The following is a 23,714-nucleotide window of genomic DNA, read 5'->3' on the forward strand; positions in this document are numbered from 1 at the left end:
AGAAATATGCATACACGCAAATAGGATATATACATTCGGTGAATTACTACTTTTAAAATGACCTGGCACATGATGTACTTCACATAAAGCATCTTTGAGTTATGCATATTCATATTCATAAGCCAATTTTCATAAAGCATGAGGCGGGACTGTGACAAATACCATGCACTAAACTATCATCAGATGATAGCTGATATCCAAATGTAAAAAAATTCACACGTACTGACATTTCCTGGGTTCACCATCATAGTTGGACCTGCAAATTGGGTAGATGTGCACCCATATGTGGATTTACACATTCATGATAACTTTGTATATTGGCTGAAACTCTGAATGTTGAAAATTCATTAATGCATGTTTCTACTATGGCCCTATTTGATCTCCTTAAGATTTAAACTGAAAGAATTCCATCTCAACTGCACGTTGGTGCCCGGAACAATCAAAATCACAGTTTTACATTGCATTGTGGTGGTCTTTATGGTGCTGTGATCAATGCACTTGAGAGAACCTCAGTCAGAGCAATTATTGTGCATTCCCTTTCCAGCATCCCAGATACCTTCACCATCCTTCATTCTTCCCAAGCCCGACAACACATTAATGAAGAGTAAAATATAGCAGACAGCGTACAGTTAGTCATGGAAAGCTTGAGGCTCAGTTGTCCAGTACCAGCATAGTCAAGGTGCAGAAGGGCTGCTTGAACTTGCACCACTGATGTAGTGTTGTAGGCTGTCTCCGGGATCTCACGCAAGTGGAGGATTGGGTGGAGAGCCTCATTCAGTCATTTCCCTGTGTACCAGAAAAGGTGGCTCTAGCTCAGGGCACAGAACAGCTGACTGATGAAGGTTCCCCTTTCAAGAGGAAATTTGCCAACCATTTTAAGTTACATGGTGCAAAGTGAACTTGGTAAACCAGAGAGTTCAGCTAGAGTATTGAGCACTTTCCCTAACATTTCCCTACAATCCTTTGTCCTTAGCCTTTAGTTCTCTATGGCTGTGTCCAGACTCAGGGTTTTTTCGAAAAAAGTAGCCTTTTTTCGAAAAAACTTCCCCTGCGTCTAGACTGCAGCCGCGTTCTTTCGAAATTAAATCGAAAGAACGCGGCTTTTCTTTCGATGGCGGTAAACCTCATTTCACAAGGAAGAACGCCTTCTTTCGAAAGTTCCTCTTTCGAAAGAAGGCGTTCTTGAATGTAAATAGGGCTTCTTCGAAAGAGAGCATCCAGACTCACTGGGTGCTTTCTTTAAAAAAAGCAAGCCGCTTTTTTGAAAGTTCCACGTGCAGTCTAGACGCTCTCTTTCGAAAGAGGCTCTTTCAAAAGTATCTTTCGAAAGAGGCTTGCAGTCTAGACATAGCCTATGTTTATTGTATTTATGCCATTTCCAGGAACAGCATTTCCAGAAAATGATGCTTTTAAGTAGTTATGAGTTTTCCTCACATGTAGAATAGGACAGAATGAAGGCTCTGGTTTGTTTCTGTTCCTAACCCTCATCTCCATTTGTCATGAGATAAAGGTAAAGTCATGATCTCTTTTCACTCCACTCCAGTAATGAGGAGCATGTGCATTGTTCCCAGCAATACAAAGAAATCAAATGGCCAATCCATCCCTTTTAGGATTCCACGGAAATCAGGAAAGTTCAGTCAGGGATGACTTTTACCCAGTATATCTGTTTTCTGAAAATCAATAATAATCAGTCTTTATGAACTTAATATGACTTTATTCTTTTTCATCTTCATATGTTACAGCTGAAAAATATCATTCAGTTATGTCTCGGCCTTACTTGTGATCATTTGGTATTTTTTGGTACACAGTGGATTTTGGTGTTAGCGCTCAGCTCGACAGAACAGTAGGCAGAAGAAACACCTTCATTGGAACTCCTTATTGGATGGCCCCTGAGGTTATTGCCTGTGATGAAAATCCTGATGCCACTTATGACTTCAAGGTACCTAATCAAGCATCATTGTGTTGATTTACATGTTTCTACAAATATAATATTCATGAGGTCTAAAAAATATTCATGAAGGTGTCTGAGTTAGTCAAGTTAAAACAAGCAAAAAGATTCTGAAGGAATTTATCTCAGATTAGATTTTTTTAAATCCACATGGTCACTGTTTGAATTTAAAATTCTGATCATAAACATATGAAGAGGATACTCGATCTGATCTTAAATGTTATGTCCAAATCATAAACATGATTAACATTCAGAATTTTGGCAAAGGATTTGGCAATAGTTTAAAATTTGTAAGTGCGCAATAAAGCACAGAAAAGTTCTCTCCTGCATTGCAGCAGTCAGATTCAAGATGTTAGTCTGTAATAAATGGGAATCCTTGTTGTGCTGTTTAAGGATTAAAGATTATCATGAAAGGTCTTTCTTGATTCTGAGTGTGGCATTAAGGACTTCCTTGTGTTGTCCTGTTTAGTGCAGTATATTCTTAATACTATCCTGTCAAGGGAAGAAGAGCTGAAATAATACCTTCAAGTTTGCATGTCTAATTGGCAGTAACACAGAGGTCTTATGGTTGTTGCATATTTAGAAATGTGTGGGACCATCCCAGTTATCATTGATCCATGTTATGTTCTGCTTTCCAATTTTATCTGAGGAGTAATGACCATATAACATCATGTCTAACATGAAGGGGAAAGGAGTCCAGGAGAGCTGGCAGTATTTTAAAGAAGCCTTATTAAAGGCACAGGAAGAAGCCATCCCAAATGAACAGTAAGAAAAGCAAATATAGTAGGCGACCAGATTGGCTTACCGAGGAAATCCTTGGTGATCATAAACACAAAAAGGAAGCCTACAAGAAGTGGAAACTTGGACAGATGACTAGGGAGGAGTCTAAATATATTGCTCCAGAATTCAGGGGAGTTATCAGGATGGCGAAAGCACAATTGGAATTGCAGCTAGCAAGGGATGTGAAGGGTAACAAGAAAGGTTTTAACAGGCATGTTAGCAATAAGAGGGTGATCAGAGAGAGTGTGGGGCCCTTATTGGATGAAGGAGGTAACCTAGTGACAGATTATGTGAGAAAAGCTGACTTACTCAATGCTTTCTTTACCTCTGTCTTCACAGACAGGGTCAGCTTCCAGACTACTGCACTAGGCAACTCAGTATGGAAAGGAGGTAGGCAGCCCTTGGTGGAGAAAGAACAGGTTAAGAACTGTTTAGAAAAGCTAGACATACACAAATCCATGGGTCCAGATTTAATGCATCCGAGGATACTGAGGGAGTTGACAAATGTCATTACAGAGCTTTTGGGCATTAAAAAAAATTATCTTTGAAAACTCATGGAGATTGGGAGAGATCCCAGATTATTGGAAAAAGGCAAATGTAGTGCCCATCTTTTAAAAAGAGAAGAAGGACAATCCAAGGACCTACAGACCAGTCAGCTTTACCTTAGTCCCCAGAAAAATCATGGAGGGGATCCTCAAGGAATCCATTCTGAAGCACTTGGAAGAGTGGAAAGTGATCAGGAATATTCATCATGGATTCACCAAGGGCAAGTCATGCCTGACCAATCTGATTAGCTTCTATGATGAGGTAATTGGCTCTGTGGATATGGGAAAATCAGTGGATGTGATATACCTTGACTTTAGAAAGCTTTTGATACCTGCTCCCACAATATTCTTGCCAGCAAGTTAAGGAAGTATGGATTGGATAAATGGACTGTAAGATGGATAGAAAGCTGGCTAGACTGTCAGGCCCAACAGGTAGTGATTAACGGTTCGATGTCAGGTTGGCAGTTAATTTCTAGTGAAGTGCCCCAAGGGTCGGTTCTAGGGCCAGTTTTGTTCATCTTTATTAATGACCAGGATGAGGGGATAGATTGCACCCTCAACAAGTTTGTGGATGACCCTAAGCTAGGGGGAGAGGTAGATATGTTGGAGGGCAGAGATAGGGTCCAGACAGACCTAGACAGATTAGAGGATTGGGCCAAAAGAAAGCTGATGAGGTTCAGCAAGGACAAGTGCAGAGTCCTGCACTTGGGACAGAAGAGTCCCAAGCATTGTTACCGGCTGGGGACTGAATGGCTAAGTAGCAGTTCTGCAGAAAAGGACCTGGGGATTACAGTGGATGAGAAGCTGGAGATGAGTCAACAGTGTGTCCTTGTAGCCAAGAAGGCTAATGGCATATTAGGTTGCATTAGAAGGAGCATTGCCAGAAGATCTAGAGAAGTGATTATTCCCCTTTATTCAACTTTGGTGAGGCCACATCTGGAGTATTGCATCCAGTTCTGGGCACCACTATAGAAAGGATGTGGACACATTAGAGAGGGTCCAGCGGAGGATAACCAAAATAATTAGGTGGCTGAAGCACATGACCTATGAGGAGAGGCTGAGGGATTTGGGCTTATTTCGTCTGCAGAAGAGAAGAGTGAAGGGGGATTTGATAGCAGCCTTCAACTTCCTGAAGGAAGGTTCCAAAGAGGATGAAAGGATCCGTCAGTAGTGACGGATGGCAGAACTAGGAGCAATGGTCTCAAGTTACAGTGGGGAAGGTCTAGGTTGGATATTAGGAAAAACTATTTCACAAGGAGGGTGGTGAAGTACTGAATGGGTCACCTAGAGAGGTGGTGGAATCTCCATCCCTAGAGGTTTTTAAATCTCAGTTTGACAAAGCCCTGGTTGGGTTGATTTAGTTGGGATTGGTCCTGCTTTGGGCAGGGGGCTGGGCTTGATGACCTCCTGAGGTCTCTTCCAGACCTATGAGTCTATGTTTCTATGTCAGTGCCTGTGACATTGTCATGAGGATGCAACATTGTCATTGCCCAGGCCTAGATCATGTGTCAAGTGAAAAGCAGGAATAGAAGCCAGGAATTATGACTCCCAGTTATACTTAAACCTCCATATTCTGGGTGTCCCTAATCTGGGAACACCTGTGGTATGGAGGAGGAAGTGGCTCTGTGCACTGCTGCTCACCTTCTCCCCAGACTGAGGGAATGGCAGTGTGCAGAGCCACTTCCCATAAGGCTTTTCCTCACCGCTCCCATAGTGACAGTGGGGAGTGCCTCAGAGCAGTGGGGAGTGCAGATACACGTGTGCTTCCAGGAGCTGGAGAGCAAGTAAGTGCCCCACCCGTCATGCCCAGACCCCGCGGAACCCTCCCTGGCCTCGCAAAATCTTTAATTCATCATATCCTGGTTCCCAAGATTGCAGGATTAAATTGGTTCAAGTGCAGGTAAGATTGGGACTTCTGTACTCTACTCATAACTCTGTCTTGCTTTAACTGTAGGCAAGTCACCTCGGCCAAAGACTCCAAAAGAGTCCACTAATTCTGGGTGTCTTTTTTTGTATATCTAGCTTGGGATGTTCCGGGCCTGATTTTTAGTAGTGCTGGTTATCTAGTGCTGCAGTGCATACTCCTCCCCTCTGAAAACCAGTCCTTCCACAATGAATAGACAGTTTAAGTTGAAACATTGCTGTGCATTTGCCCATTTCTCATCCTATGAGGGCGTTGTGCAAAATGGTGTTTGAAAAGCACTGTTGGGTCCTTTGAGGCAAGGATTTATAGAAGACTAGCCACATATTAGCAATACAACTTCACCATGTGATGATGCAAATAGGGTTACCAAATGGCTTGAAAAAAATACCGGACACATTTGATCTCAGATCGGGGATGGAGGGGACTGGCCGGGAGGGGAGCGAGTCTGGCCGGGAGGGAATTTGGGGGAGTGGGGCTGGCCGGGAGATATGGGGGGGGGGGGAACCAGCTGGTGGGAAGCAGGGCTCGCTAGGAGGGGATTGGAGGAGTGGGGCTGACCAGGGAAGGAGTCGGGGGGGTGGGGTGGAACCGGCCGGCAGGGAGTAGGGATGGCCCAGGTGCACACAGATCCCACGGTGCTGCCTGTCCCGCACACAGTCCTGGCAGGGTGCACGGGTGAGTACGGCCCCGGGGATTCCATCCCGCCCCCGCCCCCTCCTCTACTGCATACTTGTATACTGCCTGGCTAGTAGACACGCTCACACAGCGGTAGCGCGTCTACCAGCCAGGCAGTACGCAACTACGTACTCATACAAAGCCCACGGGTAAGTGGAGAACATGGAGACCTGGGAGATAGGTTGGAAATGGGAGGGAGTGTGGGCTATAATGGCAGAGAGGCAAGGGTCAATGGGAGGCAAGATCAAATCAGTATCTTAGATACCTGTATACAAATGCGAGAAGTATGGGTAATAAGCAGGAAGAACTGGAAGTGCTAATAAATAAGTACAATTATGACATTGTTGGCATCACAGAAACTTGGTGGGATATACACATGATTGGAATGTTTGTATGGAAGGGTACAGCTTGCTCAGGAAGGACAGACGGGAAAAAGGGAGGAGGTGTTGCCTTATATACTAAAAATGAACACACTTGGAGTGAGGTGGAGATGGACATGGGAGACGGAAGTGTTAAGAGTCTCTGGGTTAGGCTAAAAGTGGTTAAAAACAAGGGTGATGTCATGCTAGGAGTCTACTACTGGCCACCTATCCAGGTGGAAGAAGTGGATGAGGCTTTTTTTTAAACAACTAACAATATCATCCAAAGCCCAAGATTTGGTGGTGATGGAGGACTTCAACTATCCAGACATATGTTGGGAAAATAACACAGTGGGGCACAGACTATCCAATAAGTTCTTGGACTACATTGGAGAAAACTTTTTATTTCAGAAGGTTGAAAAAGCTACCGGGGGGAAGCTGTTCTAGATTTGATCCTAACAAATAGGGAGGAACTGGTTGAGAATTTGAAAGTGGAAGGCAGCTTGGGTGAAAATGATCATGAAATCATAGAGTTCAGAATTCTAAGGAAGGGTAGAATAGAGAACAGCAAAATAGAGACAATGGATTTCAGGAAGGAGGATTTTGGTAAGCTCAGAGAGTTGATAGGTAAGGTCCAATGGGAATCAAGACTAAGGGGAAAAACAACTGTGAAGAGTTGGCAGTTTTTCAAAGGGACATTATTAAGGGCGTCGGAAAGATAAAAAATATGGCAAAAGCCCGCTTTAGTTTAACCACGAGATCTTGCATGATCTAAAAATAAAAAGGAGGCATATAAAAAATGGAAAGTAGGACCAATTACAAAGGATGAATATAGGCAAACAACACAAGAATGCAGGTGCAAGATTAGAAAGGCAAAGGCACAAAATGAGCTCAAATTAACTACGGGAATAAAGGGAAACAAGAAGACTTTTTATAAATACATTAGAAGCAAGAGGGAGACCAAGGACAGGGTAGGCCCACTAGTCAGTGAGGAGGCAGAAACAGTAACAGGAAACTTAGAAATGGCAGAAATGCTTAATGACTTCTTTGTTTTGGTCTTCACCGAGAGGCCTGAAGGAATGCCTAACATAGTGAATGCTAGTGGGAAGGGGATATGTTTAGAAGATAAAATAAAAAGAAGAACAAGTTAAAAATCCGCCTAGAAAAGTTAGATGCCTGCAAGTCACCAGGGCCTGATGAAATGCACCCTAGAATACTCAAAGAGCTGATAGAGGAGGTATCTGAGCCTCTAGCTATCATCTTTGGAAAATCAGGGGAGACGGGAAAGATTTCAGAAGACTGGAAAAGGGCAAATATCTATAAATAAGGAAACAAGAACAACTCAGGAAACTACAGACCAGTTAGTTTAACTTCCGTGCCAGGGAAGATAATGGAGCAAGTAATTAAGGAAATCATCTGTAAACACTTGGAAGGTGGCAAGGTGATAGGGAACAGCCAGCATGGATTTGTAAAGAACAAATCATGTCAAACCAATCTGATAGCTTTCTTTGATAGGATAATGAGTCTTGTGGATAAGGGAGAAGCGGTGGATGTGGTATACCTAGACTTTAGTAAGGCGTTTGATATGGTCTCTCATGATATTCTTATCAATAAACTAGGTAAATATAACTTAGATGGGGCTACTATAAGGTGGGTGCATAACTGGCTGGATAACCGTACTCAGAGAGTAGTTATTAATGGTTCACAATCCTGCTGGAAAGGTATAACAAGTGGGGTTCTGCAGAGGTTTGTTTTGGGACTGGGTCTGTTCAATATCTTCATCAACAATTTAGATATTGACATAGAAAGTATGCTTATTAAGTTCGCAGATGATACCAAGCTGGGAGGGGTTGCGACTACTCTGGAGGATAGGGTCATAATTCAAAATGATCTGGACAAATTGGAGAAATGGTCTGAGGTAAACTGGATGAAGTTTAATAAAGACAAATGCATAGTGCTCCACTTAGGAAGGAACAATCAATTTCACACATACAGAATGGGAAGTGACTGTCTAGGAAGGAGTATGGCAGAAAGGGATGTAGGGGTTATAGTGGACCACAAGCTGAATATGAGTCAGCACTGTGATGCTGTTGCTAAAAAAGCAAACATGATTCTGGGATGCATTAACAGGTGTGTTGTGAGCAAGACACAAGAAATCATTCTTCCGCTCTACTCTGCGCTGGTTAGGCCTCAGTTGGAGTATTGTGTCCAGTTCAAGAAAGGTATGGAGAAATTGGAGAGAGTCCAGAGAACAGCAACAGGAATGATTAAAGGTCTAGAGAACATAACCTATGAAGGAAGGCTGAAGGAATTGGGTTTGTTTAGTTTAAAAAAGAGAAGACTGAGGGGGGACAAGATAGCAGTTTTCAGGTATCTAAAAGGGTGTCATAAGGAGGAGGGAGAAAACTTGTTCATCTTGGTCTCTGAGGATAGAACAAGAAGCAATGGGCTTAAACTGCAGCAAGGGAGGTTTAGGTTGGACAATAGGAAAAAGTTCCTAACTGTCAGGGTAGTCAAACACTGGAATAAATTTCCCAGGGAAGTTGTGGAATCCCCATCTCTGGAGATATTTAAGAGTAGGTTGGATAAATGTCTACCAGGGATGATCTAGACAGTATTTGGTCCTGCCATGAGGGCAGGGGACTGGACTCGATGACCTCTTGAGGTCCCTTCCAGTCCTAGGATTCTAGGATTCTATGATACTTATGATAATAATAAAAACTTAATTAGAAAGTACTGGACATTTATATGTCTGGTATTTTCTCAGTTTGTTTCCCGGACAGAAAGCTCAAATATCAGAGTGTCTGGTTCAAACCATACACTTGGCAACCCTAGATGCAAACACTCCACCATTGTGACTCAGCATTATAGAGGCAATTGCCCTTTCCCACTGAATAGACAAAATATATTTGAAGGAGGGCCCCAAAATGTTCCCGTATATTTTGTCCATTGAACATTTTGGGGCCCTCCTTCAAGTATATTTTGTCTGTTAAGATATGTCAGTAAGCAACTTAACAGATTGTTTTCTTGAGAGCAGCTGCCCAACATAAGAATTCATCCTAAGGGTTATTTAAATTGTTAATGATATGCACATGTGCAAATAGTTAATCCTCTTTGCTTAACCACTGTGACATGCATTTGTTTAAGAGCTCAATAGTTCTTTTATAGTAAGGATCATTTAGGGAGCTTTATTATCTGTAACCCACATTAACTACTGTATGGCGTGTCTCTGCCACAGGTATTTTAATTCATATTACAAAACTTTAGGGGCATTTGCAATGTTTCTTTATTGAGTACATATAGAGTCTGCCAACTGAGTGCCAAATTCCAAAGCAGATTGAGCTAATTACTGGATTCCCCACTCCTGTTGTTGGTCTTCCTTTGTGGGTGTACATAAAGTCTGCAGAATGCTGCTTCTGAGGCAGAACTAAAAGCTTCATGGTTCATAGGCTGCACGTGAAGCAAGGAGGAGCAGTGGCAAGCTCACCCGAAGGAGCTTGCCCCAGATGGGCCATTCTTTACACATCTTACACTAAGGAACTGGCTTACAGGGAGTGACTGCTGAATAGCATGGATTCAGTTTCATAGATGTTGGCTGGGGGAAATGTAAATTATACTTCCCTATGCCCCAGAGGGTATTGACAAGAGGGCAGGTGGTGCTGCCCTCACCCTCTCTCAGGCATTTCCACTCTGGGGGATCAGCTTTGGCCAGCACTTAAAAGATGTGTCTCAAAAAAAGAGGTTTCAGGAAGGATTTGCTGAATTAGAATTTCCTCTGGAGTCACGCCTTCCAGCTAGCACAGCTCCTCCATTGCAAATCCTCACCAAGACTTTCCGGCTCACGTACCCTGTGGGTTTCCATCTGCTGAGTATATCCTTAGGGTAGTAAGCCTGTGGTTCACCTGTTCGCCTAATTCTTCCTCTTGAGATGTTCTTTGATCTTTTTCTTGCTAGCACTAGATAGATTTCTTGTTAAGTTGCATATTCTAAATACAGTTTAGAGAGGCTTACAACCCAAAAAGGAGTCAGTGACTGGAAAGAGTGCTTGTCATTCTTTGATATTGTTAAAAATCCTGCCTTTAAATCTTCATGGACTGCATTTTTTCCCCTCAAAAATCCCCGATGTTTTCCTCCTTCCAAAATAGCAAGGATACTTAATAAGCAGTGGAATAGTGAGCAGGAGCTAGGATCAGAATTCCCCTATTGTCCTCAAGGATCACATGCTAGATGGTTTTTGTCCCTGAAGCTGGCATTGGCTGTTTGTAGCTATAAAACAAAAGGCTGATTGCCGCTGACATGCCAAACTGTGGTGTGTTTTCAGAGTTTATTGTAATCTGGCAGGCACTGGCTCTGGCTCAGGTCTCAGGTTCACCTCATTCCAGCTGATGCTCCCGCTTTGAAGTGGAGAGAAAAATGCAAATGACCATTAAAAAGGATGCAAATCAGATCCTATCAGCTATGGCCAAATGGCTTGAGATAACAAATATAAAAGACTGGAATTAGTGGATAAAAAAGGAACCTCCACAGACTTAATCCTGGGAGGGGAGGGGGAATCTGCAAATCTGCTTCTGATCTTACTGTTTTCTTAGGCAAAGAGAGCTTGACTGTGTAATGTACAGAAAGATACAACAAATCCCTCACAAAAATAAACCACATCACAGAAAGTGAACACAAAACCCACATTGTTTGAGGTTTGTTTGTTTTTTTTGTAGAGGTTTCTTCTTTGTTGACAGAAATCTTGTAAATATGCTTAAAATCAAAGGAAACAGATATTGCTTCCTCTACGAAAATGAGATTATTGTAGATGTACTAGTGTGCTTTCTCTTTGGCAGGTGGGCTGCAAAGCTTTTCTAATTAAAGAAAAAAATTTAAAAATCCAAATCGATATAAAATACATGTTTCGTGCTGTGTTTTTCATTCCTTTTTAAGCCCACAGAGGTGATAATCCCTTTCTATAGGACTTAGTTAAAAATCATTTGGCGTATTACTTGTAATCTTGAGCACCTCAGTATCAGAAGGCTACTGAGAAATTGGAAAGAGTCCAGAGAAGAGCAATAATAATGATGATGGGATTATAAGGATTGACTCCTGTGGAAAGACTGGGACAGTCAGTAACTTGAGCAAACAACAATAAAGGAGGACATGATGGTCCACAAGAGATTGAAAGGTGTAAATTCCAACAGTGGAGAGAGATCATTTAGGGCAGAACGGAATTGCAGTGAGGACAACTGGGATGAAATTCTATAAGGGGAAAATTTAGGCTAAACAGCAGGAGAAATGTCTTGCCACTGAAAATAATTAGACTCTAGAATACTCTCCCAAGTAAGGTGGCTGTGACCCTTCAATGGTGACATTTAAACCAAGCTGGGCAAATCTCTAAGAATATCTCAGCATGTCTAGTAATTGGAGTGTGCAAGTAGGAACCAGGAGCCCATAAATTCTAACCCTGGGCTTCCTTCTCACTCTCATTATGTTAATAGTTTGAATTCTCTGGGGCTACATTCAATTGTGATGTAACTCCATTATACTGGTGGAGTTTCAATAGGGATGAATTTGACCCTGACTTATTCTTCCCATCTCAGGATAACAATATAGTATGTACCTATAAGACAGAGATACTGTGAGGATTAAGGTGCTAATGGGCTTGATTCACACCCCCGGCACAGAAAGATGCAAATTGTACCCTCCTATGCCAGGAGAGGTGACTGCGCCGAACGGGTCACGAGAGCCATGACAGTTCAACATTGCATCAGGGTTCATACTAGGGATGTGAATGGTTAACTGGTTAACCTATAGGGGCTGGAGCAACTCCCCGCCTGTGGCAGGCAGAGAGCTGCTCTAGCCCTGTGGTGGGGCCCACCATCTCCCCCCCCCCTTATCATTTAATCAATTAAGCATATAGGCTGTGTCTACTCTGGCAAGTTTTTCCGCAAAAGCAGCTGCTTTTATGGAAAAACTTGCCAGCTGTCTACACTGGCCGCTTGAATTTTCACAAGAATACTAACGATCTCGTAAGAAATCAGTGCTTCTTGCGGAAATACTATGCTGCTCCCGTTTGGGGAAAAGTCCTTTTGCGCAAAAGGGCCAGAGTAGACAGCTCAGATTTGTTTTGCTCAAAAAAAACCCATCGCAAAAATGGCAATCGGGGCTTTCTTGAGCAAAACTGCTTCTAGATTGGCACGGATGCTTTTCCGCAAATGTTTTTAATGGAAAACTTTTCCGTTAAAAGCATTTGCGGAAAATCATGCCAGTCTAGATGGCCAATGTGCAACAGGTTAACCGGTTAAATGGGATTTTACATCTCTAGCTCATTAGAATCCTACTGTATGGCCTGCCCAAGCAGTCCATCTCTGAGTCCAACTCTGAGTGTTTTGCACCTGTATTAGCCAGCACTACCTGCCAGGGGGAGGAGGGATGCAGAGATTTCCTGTGGTTGCCATGGAGGCTGAGTAGCTGTAGGCACCTTTTTCTCCCCCAGCTGCTCTCTGAGCAGGCTCTGCCACTGGGGCTGAATTGAGTCTAGTGTTTGCATGGTGATTTGTGGCTATGTGACAGAGTGGGGGTGCTGTCTGCTCTGTAACCCGGTGTTCCACCTGCACTGTGATGTGTGATTCCCACTGATTCACCCACATGTGTATTAGCCCACACACCTAGGACCAGCCTGACCAGATAACAAGGCTCTTTCCACAGGGGAGAGACAAAGGAAGGGAGGCGGAGACGAACACCTGGTTTGAGGGCAGGGTCTGGAAGCGAGGCAGTTGCTGGCTCGGAAACATGAAGGAAACAGCCTAAGCTGAGGACTGAGGGTCTAGGGGAGGAAATGGACCCCTATCCCAAGGGGTCTGAGGCTGCCTGGCCCTGACTCCTGTAAGCACATCACCCTCTCTATTCTACTGGCTGGCAGAGTCTGTTCTTGGTGCTATGGGGCTGCAGGACATGGGGGAACCCCGACTCACCGCCACAGGCTACAAAGAGTTACATACATAAATATTATTGCTATTTGCAATTAGTACTGCTCTGGCCCTTTGGGAAGGGCTAGATGACCTAATACAGTGGTTCCCAACCACTGTGCTGCGGACCGGCCTGGGGCCACAAACCGCTGGCTGTTGGGCTGCAGTAACTCTGGGGGCCAGGGCTGAGGTACACCACCCAGCACCTCCCCTCCCGCTGTTGGGAGAGGCACGTCCTGCCCCACCTCTCAGCCAACCAGTGCTGGTCTGGGGCGGCGCCTCCTCCCGCCCATGGAAGAGCGGTTCACTGTGCAGCGGGAGGGCTGCGCAGAGCCTGGCACAGCAGCCTTAGAGCAGCTGCAACCTAGGGAGCAGCGCCCAGCTGGCGGTTGGGAGGCAGCACAGGGCTAGGTGAGGGGGTGAGGCAGGTACTGAGGGCTGTAGGGGCGGGGCTAGGGCTGGTGTACTCTGGGGGTGGGCGGCTCTAAGAGGCAGGAGGCTGGCACTGGAGGGTTCTGGGAATGAAGCTAATAGCTCTGGGGGCAAGGCTAGTACTGGGAAGCTCTAAGGGGTGGGGGGCTCTAAGAGGTGGAGGTTTGACACTGGGTGGGGCACTGGGATATCCAGGGTGGGGAGCTGGCACTGGGGAGCTCTGGGGCAGGGCTAGTAGTGAGGGGGCTATAGGGGCAGGGATGACACTGGAGACAGGGCTAATATTGGGTTTTGGGAACTGGCACTGGGGGGAGCCCTGGAGGGTTGAGGTCAGTGGGGCTCTGGAAACAGGAGGCTGGCACTGAGGGGGTCTGGTGGTGGTGGTGAGGCTCTAAGGGGCAGGGGGCTGGCACTGAGGCATTTGGGATGGGGGGGCTGGCACTGAGGGCTCTGAGGATAGGAGGCTGGCAGTAGGGGGGTTGACTGCAAGGGTCTCTGGGGTCAGTGGCTAGACCGGGGGGGGGGGCTCTAGGGGGTTAGGGCTAGCACTGGGGGGCTCTGGTGGCTGAAGCTTTTTATACCATGGACAGGCAAACCCATTCACAACCTTTTGGCAGACCGATAACATCTTATTTGCATAGTTATTATTTGTATAACGAATATACAAATAAAATGTTACCAGTCCATGATCTAAAAAGGTTGGGAGCTATTGGCCTAATAGGTCTCTTCTGTCCCTAATCTGTGTGGTTCTAGTAACTAACCTAGTTGAAAGAAATGTGCTTACGTGCTGGAAGTGTCAACTCCTACAAAGAAAACACTGAACCCTGAGTTCAGGAGCTCAGGTCTTCGCATGCGATTAAGGATCCTGTCTCATTCCCATTAGTCAGGGGGGCGTCTCTGGGAGTCAATAAGTCCTTAAATAAGTTCAAAAATTGGGTTGATGCTACCCTTGCTAACTCATCTGCAATTTCCCTGGCCTCCTTGCTAGTGGCTGCACTGCTGTTTATTAAATATCAGTAGCTCCCACACATATCCAGAAAGCATCGGGAAGAAGTGCCCTGAAGACCAGACACTACAAAAAGCCAGAAAGAGGTGAAACAAAATGTTCCTCTCATTAGCTGTGATAGTCATTTCATTTATATGATAAAAACGTGGTTTCAGGAGGTTTGGTTTTGAAAAGGTGCTTGTTGCGGTTGAAATGAAGGAGAGGGAAGGTTGAAAGAGCTTGCAGGGAAGTGACAGAGGGCTGGATAAATGGAGAGCAAAACTGAATGGGCGGTAGAGATAAAGGAAGGCAAAGAGGAAAGGCAGAAAGCATAGTGGAAAGGGTCCATGACTTCAGTGGGAATTGCACGCTTGCATGCCAGGATAGAATCAGGACTATTTTGTTTAAAAATGTAATTATTTGTGATTTTTTTAAAGTCTATCAACATAAAGAAAAGCCAGCATGTAAAGACCACCCCTAACAGACAGCTTCTTTCTTTAAGAGACCAATTTAAAATATATCCCCCCCCCCCAGTTTCCTGTAAAAAATTGTTTGAGCTGTTGTAAAAGTCCTACCTCTACCAGGCAACCAATTTGTGCTGACTCGTCAGGTAGCTGGAGGTTCTGCTGTGGTATGTTACTCATCTCCAGTATTCAACAGTGTTTATTGCGTTGTGGTTTTTAAAAAATAGTCTTTTAATGCCCCCAATCAGCAGTCTCCTGGAGTCCTAGGCAGGAGCAAATGGCAGGGCTCTGTCACCAAAACTGCAACCTAGCCAGGAAATCATCTTAGTGGGCTACAGTATAGATCCGGATATGCTGAAAGGCACCGGAAGGCAAAGCTGTTGCCAGTGGATGCCTACTGGAGTGGATGGCTGTACCTGAAAGAGAAGTTGATCCATTCCCCTGCTTTGGAGAGGAGTATATCGTCTATAAGAGAGCCCCTTGGCTTTGCTTTAATTGAAACTCTTCATGGTGCCAGCTGGCTGTCCAACAACCTCAAGATGTGTCTTGGGCAATATTTCAAATGAAGGCACTGAAATTAGTCTGTGTTCTGTTTTTAATATATTTGGTACTTGGTTATTAATCATCATGCAGCTCTACCTTCACCGTATCTAGAGTACTGAATTACCTAACTTCTGCCAAAAGTGAGTTGTATCATGGCCACTAAGGAAACTTATCGCTTTCTCTCTCTCATGCAATACATTATTTTCCCCGTCTTCTGGTAATTGAAGCATTTTCTCCAGTGTGCAAGAACAGAAGTGTCTTTGAGATCTAAAGGCTTAAACCCCGCACATCAATGACTTCTAGGTGCTCTCTAGTACGGACAGTTGAACACTGCTTACACCTGTGTCCTGGTGAATAGCCAGGAATATAAATGTTGCCATTTGAAAATGCAGTAATCCCAGGAGAAGTGATACAAGTTTTATATCAAAAGAGTTTTCCAAGAGGAAGCTCCCCATTTGCTCAGGTGTTTGGAAGATCAATTGCTGAATTTGCCATGTGGGCTGCTGAAGATTTGGGAGCAGAATACAAGGAAGCATGTTTGTTTCTCCTCCCTTTGGAGAAACCTAACTTTCCTCTCTCATATTAATCAGTGGCATCTAGCTCCGTCCCCCTTTTTCTGCTAATTATCTCAAGACACTTCATATTTTTGATCAATCCCAAGCCACCTTTCTATGGGCCTGGCATCAAATCAATTTATAGATCATTTAACTTGAACTGGTGAGTTAGCCACTGCCAGTTGGGCACAACGATTGATAGTAGGGTCTATTTATGCCCTCAGAGTATGACTGTCAACTGAGCCAGGAGCTCCTAACACCTCCAAAGTCTTGCTAGAAAGAATGAAAAGCATAGCCGTGACATTCCAGCTTTTTCTGTCGCTTACTAGTTTGTTTGTGGTGCATGTTATTAAATTAGCTGCCTCATGGAGGGCTCAAAGGGTTGGTAGGAGAATATGGAGTTGTTTACCCTCAGTTCAAATCCAGCTTAGGTCAGCTATAATATGAATACATCCTGGAATATAGTTTAGATTTCTAAAGGACATACCTTGATGGATCTCAGGCCAGTGCCTCACCAGCTTCGGTTGAGTCTTTGCCCTATTGAAATGAATGGACCCAGGATTCAACCCCTGGTGTCTATATCACCAAGACAACCACCACAAATGTGTTGACTACAGGCTAAGCAGAGAAACCAAACATGAAATAGACATAAATCAGTTCCCTCTTCATACCAGGAGAGCTGTGGGGTGAGGCGTGTCAGGGGAGTACCATGGGGATGCTTCTCCTCTATGTACACCCAATCAAACTAGAAGCCTTTACTCAGTAGGGATCCTTCCTTACTGTGGATAATGCCACTTCTATGAGGGGAATATAGGGCAAAACCTGCCTCCTACCAGAAATATTGGAATGTTTCCTTCCCTTGCAACTTCATTAGAAAAGGATAAAGAAGGCAGTTTAGAGGGGAGTGATAGTCTAAGTGCTGGTCTGTGCTTGAAAGTTTTAGTGATATCATTATGTTGGTTAAGGTGGGAGCTAAAACTTTGCCCCGACATAGGTATTTCAGTAAAGCCCTAGGATAGGTCCAGGACTACATGAGGAGCACTTTGCTGGTATAGCTATACCGGCATCATGTACTATCAAAGCACTCCCTAGTGCGGACACAGTTTATATCCCCACCATTGCTGTTAGAGCTTAATCCAGACTCCAGCCCCATTAACCAAAACAGGCTTTGCCAGCAAAAGCATAGCTTTGTTGCTATAACTGTGTCTACACCAGGGGGGTTTCTAGCACAGCTGTGTGAGTCAGAGATCACACCCCTAACAGACATAGCTATGCTGACTCAAGTTTATACTGTAGATCTGGCCTAGATTCAGTTCTATCAGTATAAAAGTATTATACTGCTATAGCTCATTTCCATTCCTGAATCAGAAAATTTCCATCGACTACTCGATTAGCGATAAGGAGGGGGGGTGCTCGTTACCCCTACTGTGGCTCTGCAGTTTAAATGTAGTAGGAGCTGTGTGCGTAGGCAGCTCAGCTCCTACTACATTAAAACTTCAGAGTTGCAGTGGGGTTAGCGCCTGGGGGCAGTGCAAGCTGGGAGCTAACCCCACTGTGGCTATACATTTAAAATGCAGAGTCACAGCAGTCTCGGAGCTGGCGTGAGCTGAGACCGCTTAATCCCAGCTTGCACCGGCCTCGGAAGCTACCCCTGCTGCAGCTCTGCATTTTATATGTAGTGAGCTTGCCGGGGCTCTGCTTCTCCAATCTTTCCTTCCTACCCCCCGCACTGTGGAGATGGTGCTAGGAGGACCCTGCTTTTAAGCCAGCTCCCCCCCAGCAACAGCTTCTGCTTCCCCCCACCCCTTGCTGCCTCTGACACAGAGGCAGTGGGGGTGGTGGAAGCGCGTAGTTGACTGCTCCCTTACATCCCTAGTACGAACACCGCTATAATTGTGTCCACAGCAGAAAGGTTCTGCTGCTTTAACTATACTGCTATATTTAGAGGCCAACCTTCCTAGTGTAAACAAGTCCTGGGACTTCGAGAGATCCAAATTCCATATCTGACTCTGCCACACTCTGCATGTGACTTTGGACAAGTCATTTCCCTCCTCCCATGCCCCACCCCTCCCCCCCCGTCTCAGCTGCCTCGTCTTTTATATGAAGATGGTACAGTAATATGTCGCTACATCATGAATGCATGTAAGATATTCCACAGCAGCAATGAAGATGCCTTAAATAAATAAAGGCATGATCTGGCCTGATTTAGTCCAACCTCAGGCAAAAATTTGAGTGAGAATTTGGGTTGAATAAAGACATCAGGGTTTGTCCATCTGTCAACAGAACACCTCAGTCAATGGCATTGCCAATTTGACTCACTCACAAGTATTAAAATGTTTCAAATGTGCGGAAGTAAAAAGGGAAGGGAGAGAAGGTGTAGCAGGTACAGCAGAAGTTGGTATGAATTGTGTGGTGTCTAGGCAACCGTTTCCACATGTGGAGAAATTGCTTCACCCCCAGATCCATAGAGCATGCTGAGTCATATTGACTTTTTATTTACTCTGTCTGTGTATCTCATCTGGAGCATCAAAAGGTGTCTTGTGTTTGTACGTCCTACTCTACTTTGTTCTGTTAGGGCTGCATGTTAAAGTGTACGCAAGCCAGAAGCTGGTAGTCTCTGGCAGTGTTGGAAGAGGGAGATGAGGTGAAACAATTCAGCATAGAATTGCCCAGTGCTGCTGCTGCTGAAATATCACGTTTCTGAGTTTCTGAGTTTCACTCTCAAAAGGAGTAGCGCTTTATTATTGAAACATGATCATCCTGGATCATAGGGCTTCAGAGCTCTCATACGGACATTGTTTTTCAGTCATTCAAAAAAAATCCACCTCTCAATTCAGGGCGGGAAATCCTATGCGGAAAGCACTGACAATGAGAAAACCATCAAAGAAAATCTTCAGTGCTAGGAGTTCAAGGCCTTAGAGAGAGAATACAGATCAAACTCTCAGGAATAAAATGGCTCAGAAACCCTTCCTGTGGAGTGAACACAGTCATTCCTCTCTCAGAAAGACTCTGAATCGTTACAAGGTTTTTCTGCACTAGACATTTCTCTGTATTTTGTTTTTCAGAGTGACTTATGGTCTTTGGGGATAACAGCCATAGAGATGGCAGAAGGTGCTCCTCGTAAGTAGATACACTGCCTTGGTAACTCACTCTCCTTTGTTAAGCACCAGCCACACACCACAAACTGCATATGCAGTCCCCGCTCCACAGAGAGGAAAAATCTAAGCAAGGGTGAACTGGGAGCCCAGAAGAGGGGGGTGAATGTTGAGAACTGAAACAGGAAGGCCTCTAAATGCTACAAGTCAGTGTGATCAGGTGGCTAGAGCACTGGAATGGGAGTCTAGCGATCTGGATTCTATTCCCAGCTTTCTCACTGAATTTCTGTGTGATCTTGGGCAAGTACTTCAATTTCTTCTAGTTAAAATAGGGGTAAAATCAGTTCCTCTTCTTTTTAAAGCACTCTGAGGAGTATTTCAACTCTGAGTGGAAAAACATTGGAAAAGCTTTGGTGTAGTATTTCAGTGGCCTTTCTTGTGACACAAATAACAATACATCAGATTTAGCAGGTGCGTTTAGTAGAGATGTTAAGTATTGAGTAATTAACTAATAGAATAGTCGATGCATTTTGCATCAACTATTCGATTAGTCAATAGGGCACCTCCGCCTTTGAAGTGTAGCAACAGTCCTAGGGCTGTTGCTACACTTCAAAGGTGAAAGTGCCGCATGAAGCTCAGAGTCAGCTGGGGAGTCCCCTGCTGACCCTGGGCTCTACACAGCGCTACCGCTTTGAAATGCCAGAAGGAGCCTGATGCCGGGCTCCCTGCGGTGTTTCAAAGCGGCAGTGCCACACAGAGCCTGAGGTCAGCTGATCCCGGGCATTGTACGGTGCTGCCACTTTGAAAGACTGCATGCAGCCTGGGGACACCCCAGCTGGACCTGGGCTGCACGTGGCTTTTCAAAGTGGCAGTGCCACATAGAGCCCAGGATTTGGCCCCAGGCTTCAAGTGGCAACTGCACGTGGCTTTTCAAAGTGGCAGTGCCACATAGAGCCCAGGATTTGGCCCCAGGCTTCAAGTGGTGTTGCCACTTTGAAGTACCCCTTCTTCTTCCCCCGCCCTTGCTACCTCTATCGGATAGAGGCGGCAAGCGGGAGGGAAGCGACTAGTCGACTAGTCCTTCACATCCCTAGCATTTAGGTAGTTTGTAAGCCTGTGAAGACTCCAATCAGTTTTAAGCTAGGACCTTGTTTTTTAAAAGTAACCAGGGCAGAGATCCCAGATGCATATGGAATGGCTTTGAAGCACAGCTCATATACGAGCTGTTGCCTGCACCAGTGTCTGTCAGTGCACTTAAATGCAAAGCTGCAGGTACACTTCCTTCAGAGCTAGCGCCTAACTCTGAACCAAAATGCCTGGTAAAGATACCCCAAAGCTTGGGGGAATTCAGAGCTTGATCCAAGCTCTGCAGCTCCGGCCCATTTCTGGAATCCTACCACTGGACTGGAAAGGGACTCTTGAGCATCTATTCAAATCCCCACCTTGCAGTGGTATTTTTTTGGAGTTCTTGTAACTTCAGAGAAATTCTATCTCTAGGCTCTCCACTTGCCCCTCACATATGCTTTATCTGTGAAATGCTCAGTACTTGTTCTGCTTCCTGCCGTTTAGGGTCATCCTGTCCATAGGATGGTTCAGGGTGGCTGCCCCAGGCTCTGCACTTTAGGGGCCCCCACCGTGGCTGCCTCAACTGTCCTATAAATGGGGTGGTCCCCACGTTAGCCATGAGGCCCAGGATGTCCTGGGGGATTACCTGGGGGGCAGGAGTTGGCTTGCACAGGCAGCAGCAGGAATCAGGTCCCTCAGCACTCACCACGGCAGCGGGAACTAGCACCACCAGAGAGCCTGCTCTGCCCCACTGCCCATCTCCCAGCCTACTTCGCTCAAGCCCTTTGTAGCGGACTGGCAGATGAGTAGTGGGAGTGAAACGGTGCAGGCTGTTGGGCTGATCCACCATGATGAGTGCGGGGGGGGGGGGTCTAACCCCTGCTACACCCCCTGGTAATTCCCTGGGTCGCATCTTGTGAGGAGAAGGTTTGGGGAAAGGGGTGCAATGGGGACAGGAAGAGTTGGAGCCTGGGCAGGGCTTGGGGAACTGGTGGAGGGGGCCAAACAGAGCAGACAGGATGGGGCGTGCTTTGGAGGGGTTGCCCCAGGCCTCATACCTCTCTTCCCCATGAGGACAGCCCTCCCTGCCGTACCTAATGTATCATGTTGTACCTTTTAGCCCTTTGTGACATGCATCCCATGAGAGCTCTGTTCCTCATCCCCCGGAATCCAGCCCCACGGTTGAAATCGAAGAAGTGGTGAGTCTTGTCTTCAAACTGAAGTTCAAACACTGTATGACTTGTTTGTTGTTAGCATTAAACAATCTTTTTACAGGTTTAGGGGTCTGATTCTGTTTCCAGTGAAGTCACAGGTGTAATTTCAGTGGGTGCACAATCAGGCCCTGGCGAAAGATTGCTTTGATCTCAGCTGGGTGCACCTTGTGAGTGGGGTGACAGCTTTTCTTTGAGAGTTCTCTAATGTTGACATTTTACAGTAAAGAACTGGCTTTTCTGAAGAGGTTGATATAGCCTTAAGTCACATGACATTTCACTTGAGCGCCATTTCTTTCCAAAGAGATTCTGTTGTCAAGTGGAAACGTCTTAATTCCAAAAAGGGATAGTTTATCTTGACGGCTCAGGACTATGGAGATTTTGAACTAAATTTGGGTTTTATTTTCAAATTTTGGAATTAAAAATGCAGCAGCATCTTGAAGATAACCAGGACACTCTTAAAATACCCTTTTAAAGTCCAGCAGATGTTCTGTTATTGTGTTTATGTAAGCAGGGACCCAGTTTTTTCATCCCAAGTTCAGAGTGAGGGCCAAGGGGGAAAGTGTATGAGAGGAGTGAGTCTGACACCAGAATGCTAGTGATCCAGGTATGGAGTTGGAGGAAAAAGTGCTGCTTCTCACCCTAGTGCTGAGAACACAGGAAAGTGGGTGCACAGTTAAAGGCAGATTTTGAAGAAAAGTGAGGTCCAAGTAGCAGTGTTCCTAGGGTATGTCTGTTGTGGAAAGTGACCACCGAATTCCTTACTGCTTTTTAATTTGAACCCACCATCCAAGGAGCACCAAAGTCTCTAAAGCAAGTGCACGGGCCAAGCACTAGGTTAGGCATCTTCATCATCAGCTGGCTGTATCTTAGAGCAATGCTCATGTAAGAGAGTTTTCTTACCAGACTGAAACTGTGACCACAGTGGTGATTCAGAAGTCAGCAGAGAAGTGCAGGCTTTGTATGATATGAAGATCTGTGAAATGCACAACTTCCTTGTGATACCTGAAGTGATGCAGCTGCAAAAAGGTGTTCAGACATGTATTCTGATGAGCTATCAGCCTCCCATCGACTTTCTGGGGCTATGTCTAGACTACAGGCTTCTTTCGGAAGAAGCTTTATTCGGACGAGCTCTTCCGAAAAAACTTCTTCTGAAAGAGAGCGTCCACACACAAAAGCGCATTGAAAAAGTTATCTGCTTTTTTGAAAGATAGCGTCCAGACGGATTGGATGCTCTCTCACATAAAAGGCCACCCGGAACCACTTCAGGCAGGGCTTTAGGTCACCAATTGCTTCTGAGTGCCGGTGCTGGAGCCTTGCAGAGATATGTGCTTAAAAGGACCCCTCTGGACAGACGTTTCTCTGCTTTTGCTGCGTGCTTGCCTACCTCTTCGAGGGACAGCAAAGGTCTCACAGTGCCTGCTGTGGTTGCCCTGCTTTTTTTAGATGCCACAGCTTTTCTCTTGGTGCCATGGAGCTGGAGCTGCCCCAGGGCATACGATGGCCCCACGCGGCCATGCTGTAGATTTTTCAGCACTTTGTGCCAGCTGCCTTCTTGGTCCTGCACGAGCTGGACCCCAAGCTCATTCTAGGGGCCCTCTCCCTGGGTGCGGGAGCTACACTCTGACAACCGCACCCCACAATGGAGAGGCATTTCTGGAGGCTTGACTCCAGTTCGGACTGGCTGGTCATGGAGCGCTGGGGCAACCAACCGTGGCTCCAAAACTTCTGCAAGTGGATGGCCACCTTTTTGAAGCTATGTGCCTGGCTCGCCCTTGCCCTCTGGAGATGCAACTCCCACCTGCGGCCCACCATCCCCCTGGAGAAATGGGTCGCAATCACTCTCTGGAAGCTCGCCACCCCCGACAGCTGCTGGTCAATGGGCAACCAATTCGGTGTGGGGAACTCCTCCTCGGGGCCCTCCTCATGGAGGTAAGGCACTCTCGGACTGCAGTCCCTGCATGGCGGGGGGTGGGTGGGGCGGGGGGGGAGGGGAGAGAGTCCTGCACTGAGGGGACCCTCAGGAAAGGGGTGTTGGGGCCTGTAGGGGGTGGAGTGGGGATGGGGAGAAGCCCCGTCCCCAGGGGGTTGTGCTGTCCCACCCTCACACAGTCCCGTTGCTGGAGGGGGTGGCCTCATAGGGAGTGGCTCCTGGGGTATTTGGGGGAGGGGAGAAGAGGGGAG

General features: G+C 45.7%; 1 protein-coding gene across 11 annotated transcripts in view; it reads left to right on the forward strand.

Annotated features, from left to right (window-relative positions):
- TNIK (TRAF2 and NCK interacting kinase) overlaps window positions 1-23,714 on the forward strand; it is a 353,730-nt gene that overhangs the window by 225,722 nt on the left and 104,294 nt on the right. For all 11 annotated transcript variants that reach the window (XM_014572378.4, XM_014572379.4, XM_075937944.2 and 8 more), the window contains exons 7-9: window positions 1,809-1,939; window positions 19,225-19,279; window positions 21,440-21,518. In XM_014572378.4, the coding sequence (XP_014427864.3) occupies window positions 1,809-1,939; window positions 19,225-19,279; window positions 21,440-21,518 (265 nt within the window). The remainder of the gene's footprint in view (window positions 1-1,808; window positions 1,940-19,224; window positions 19,280-21,439; window positions 21,519-23,714) is intronic.

Source organism: Pelodiscus sinensis, chromosome 10 (assembly GCF_052426305.1).
Source record: "Pelodiscus sinensis isolate ZL-2025 chromosome 10, ASM5242630v1, whole genome shotgun sequence".
Lineage (NCBI taxonomy): Eukaryota > Metazoa > Chordata > Testudines > Trionychidae > Pelodiscus > Pelodiscus sinensis.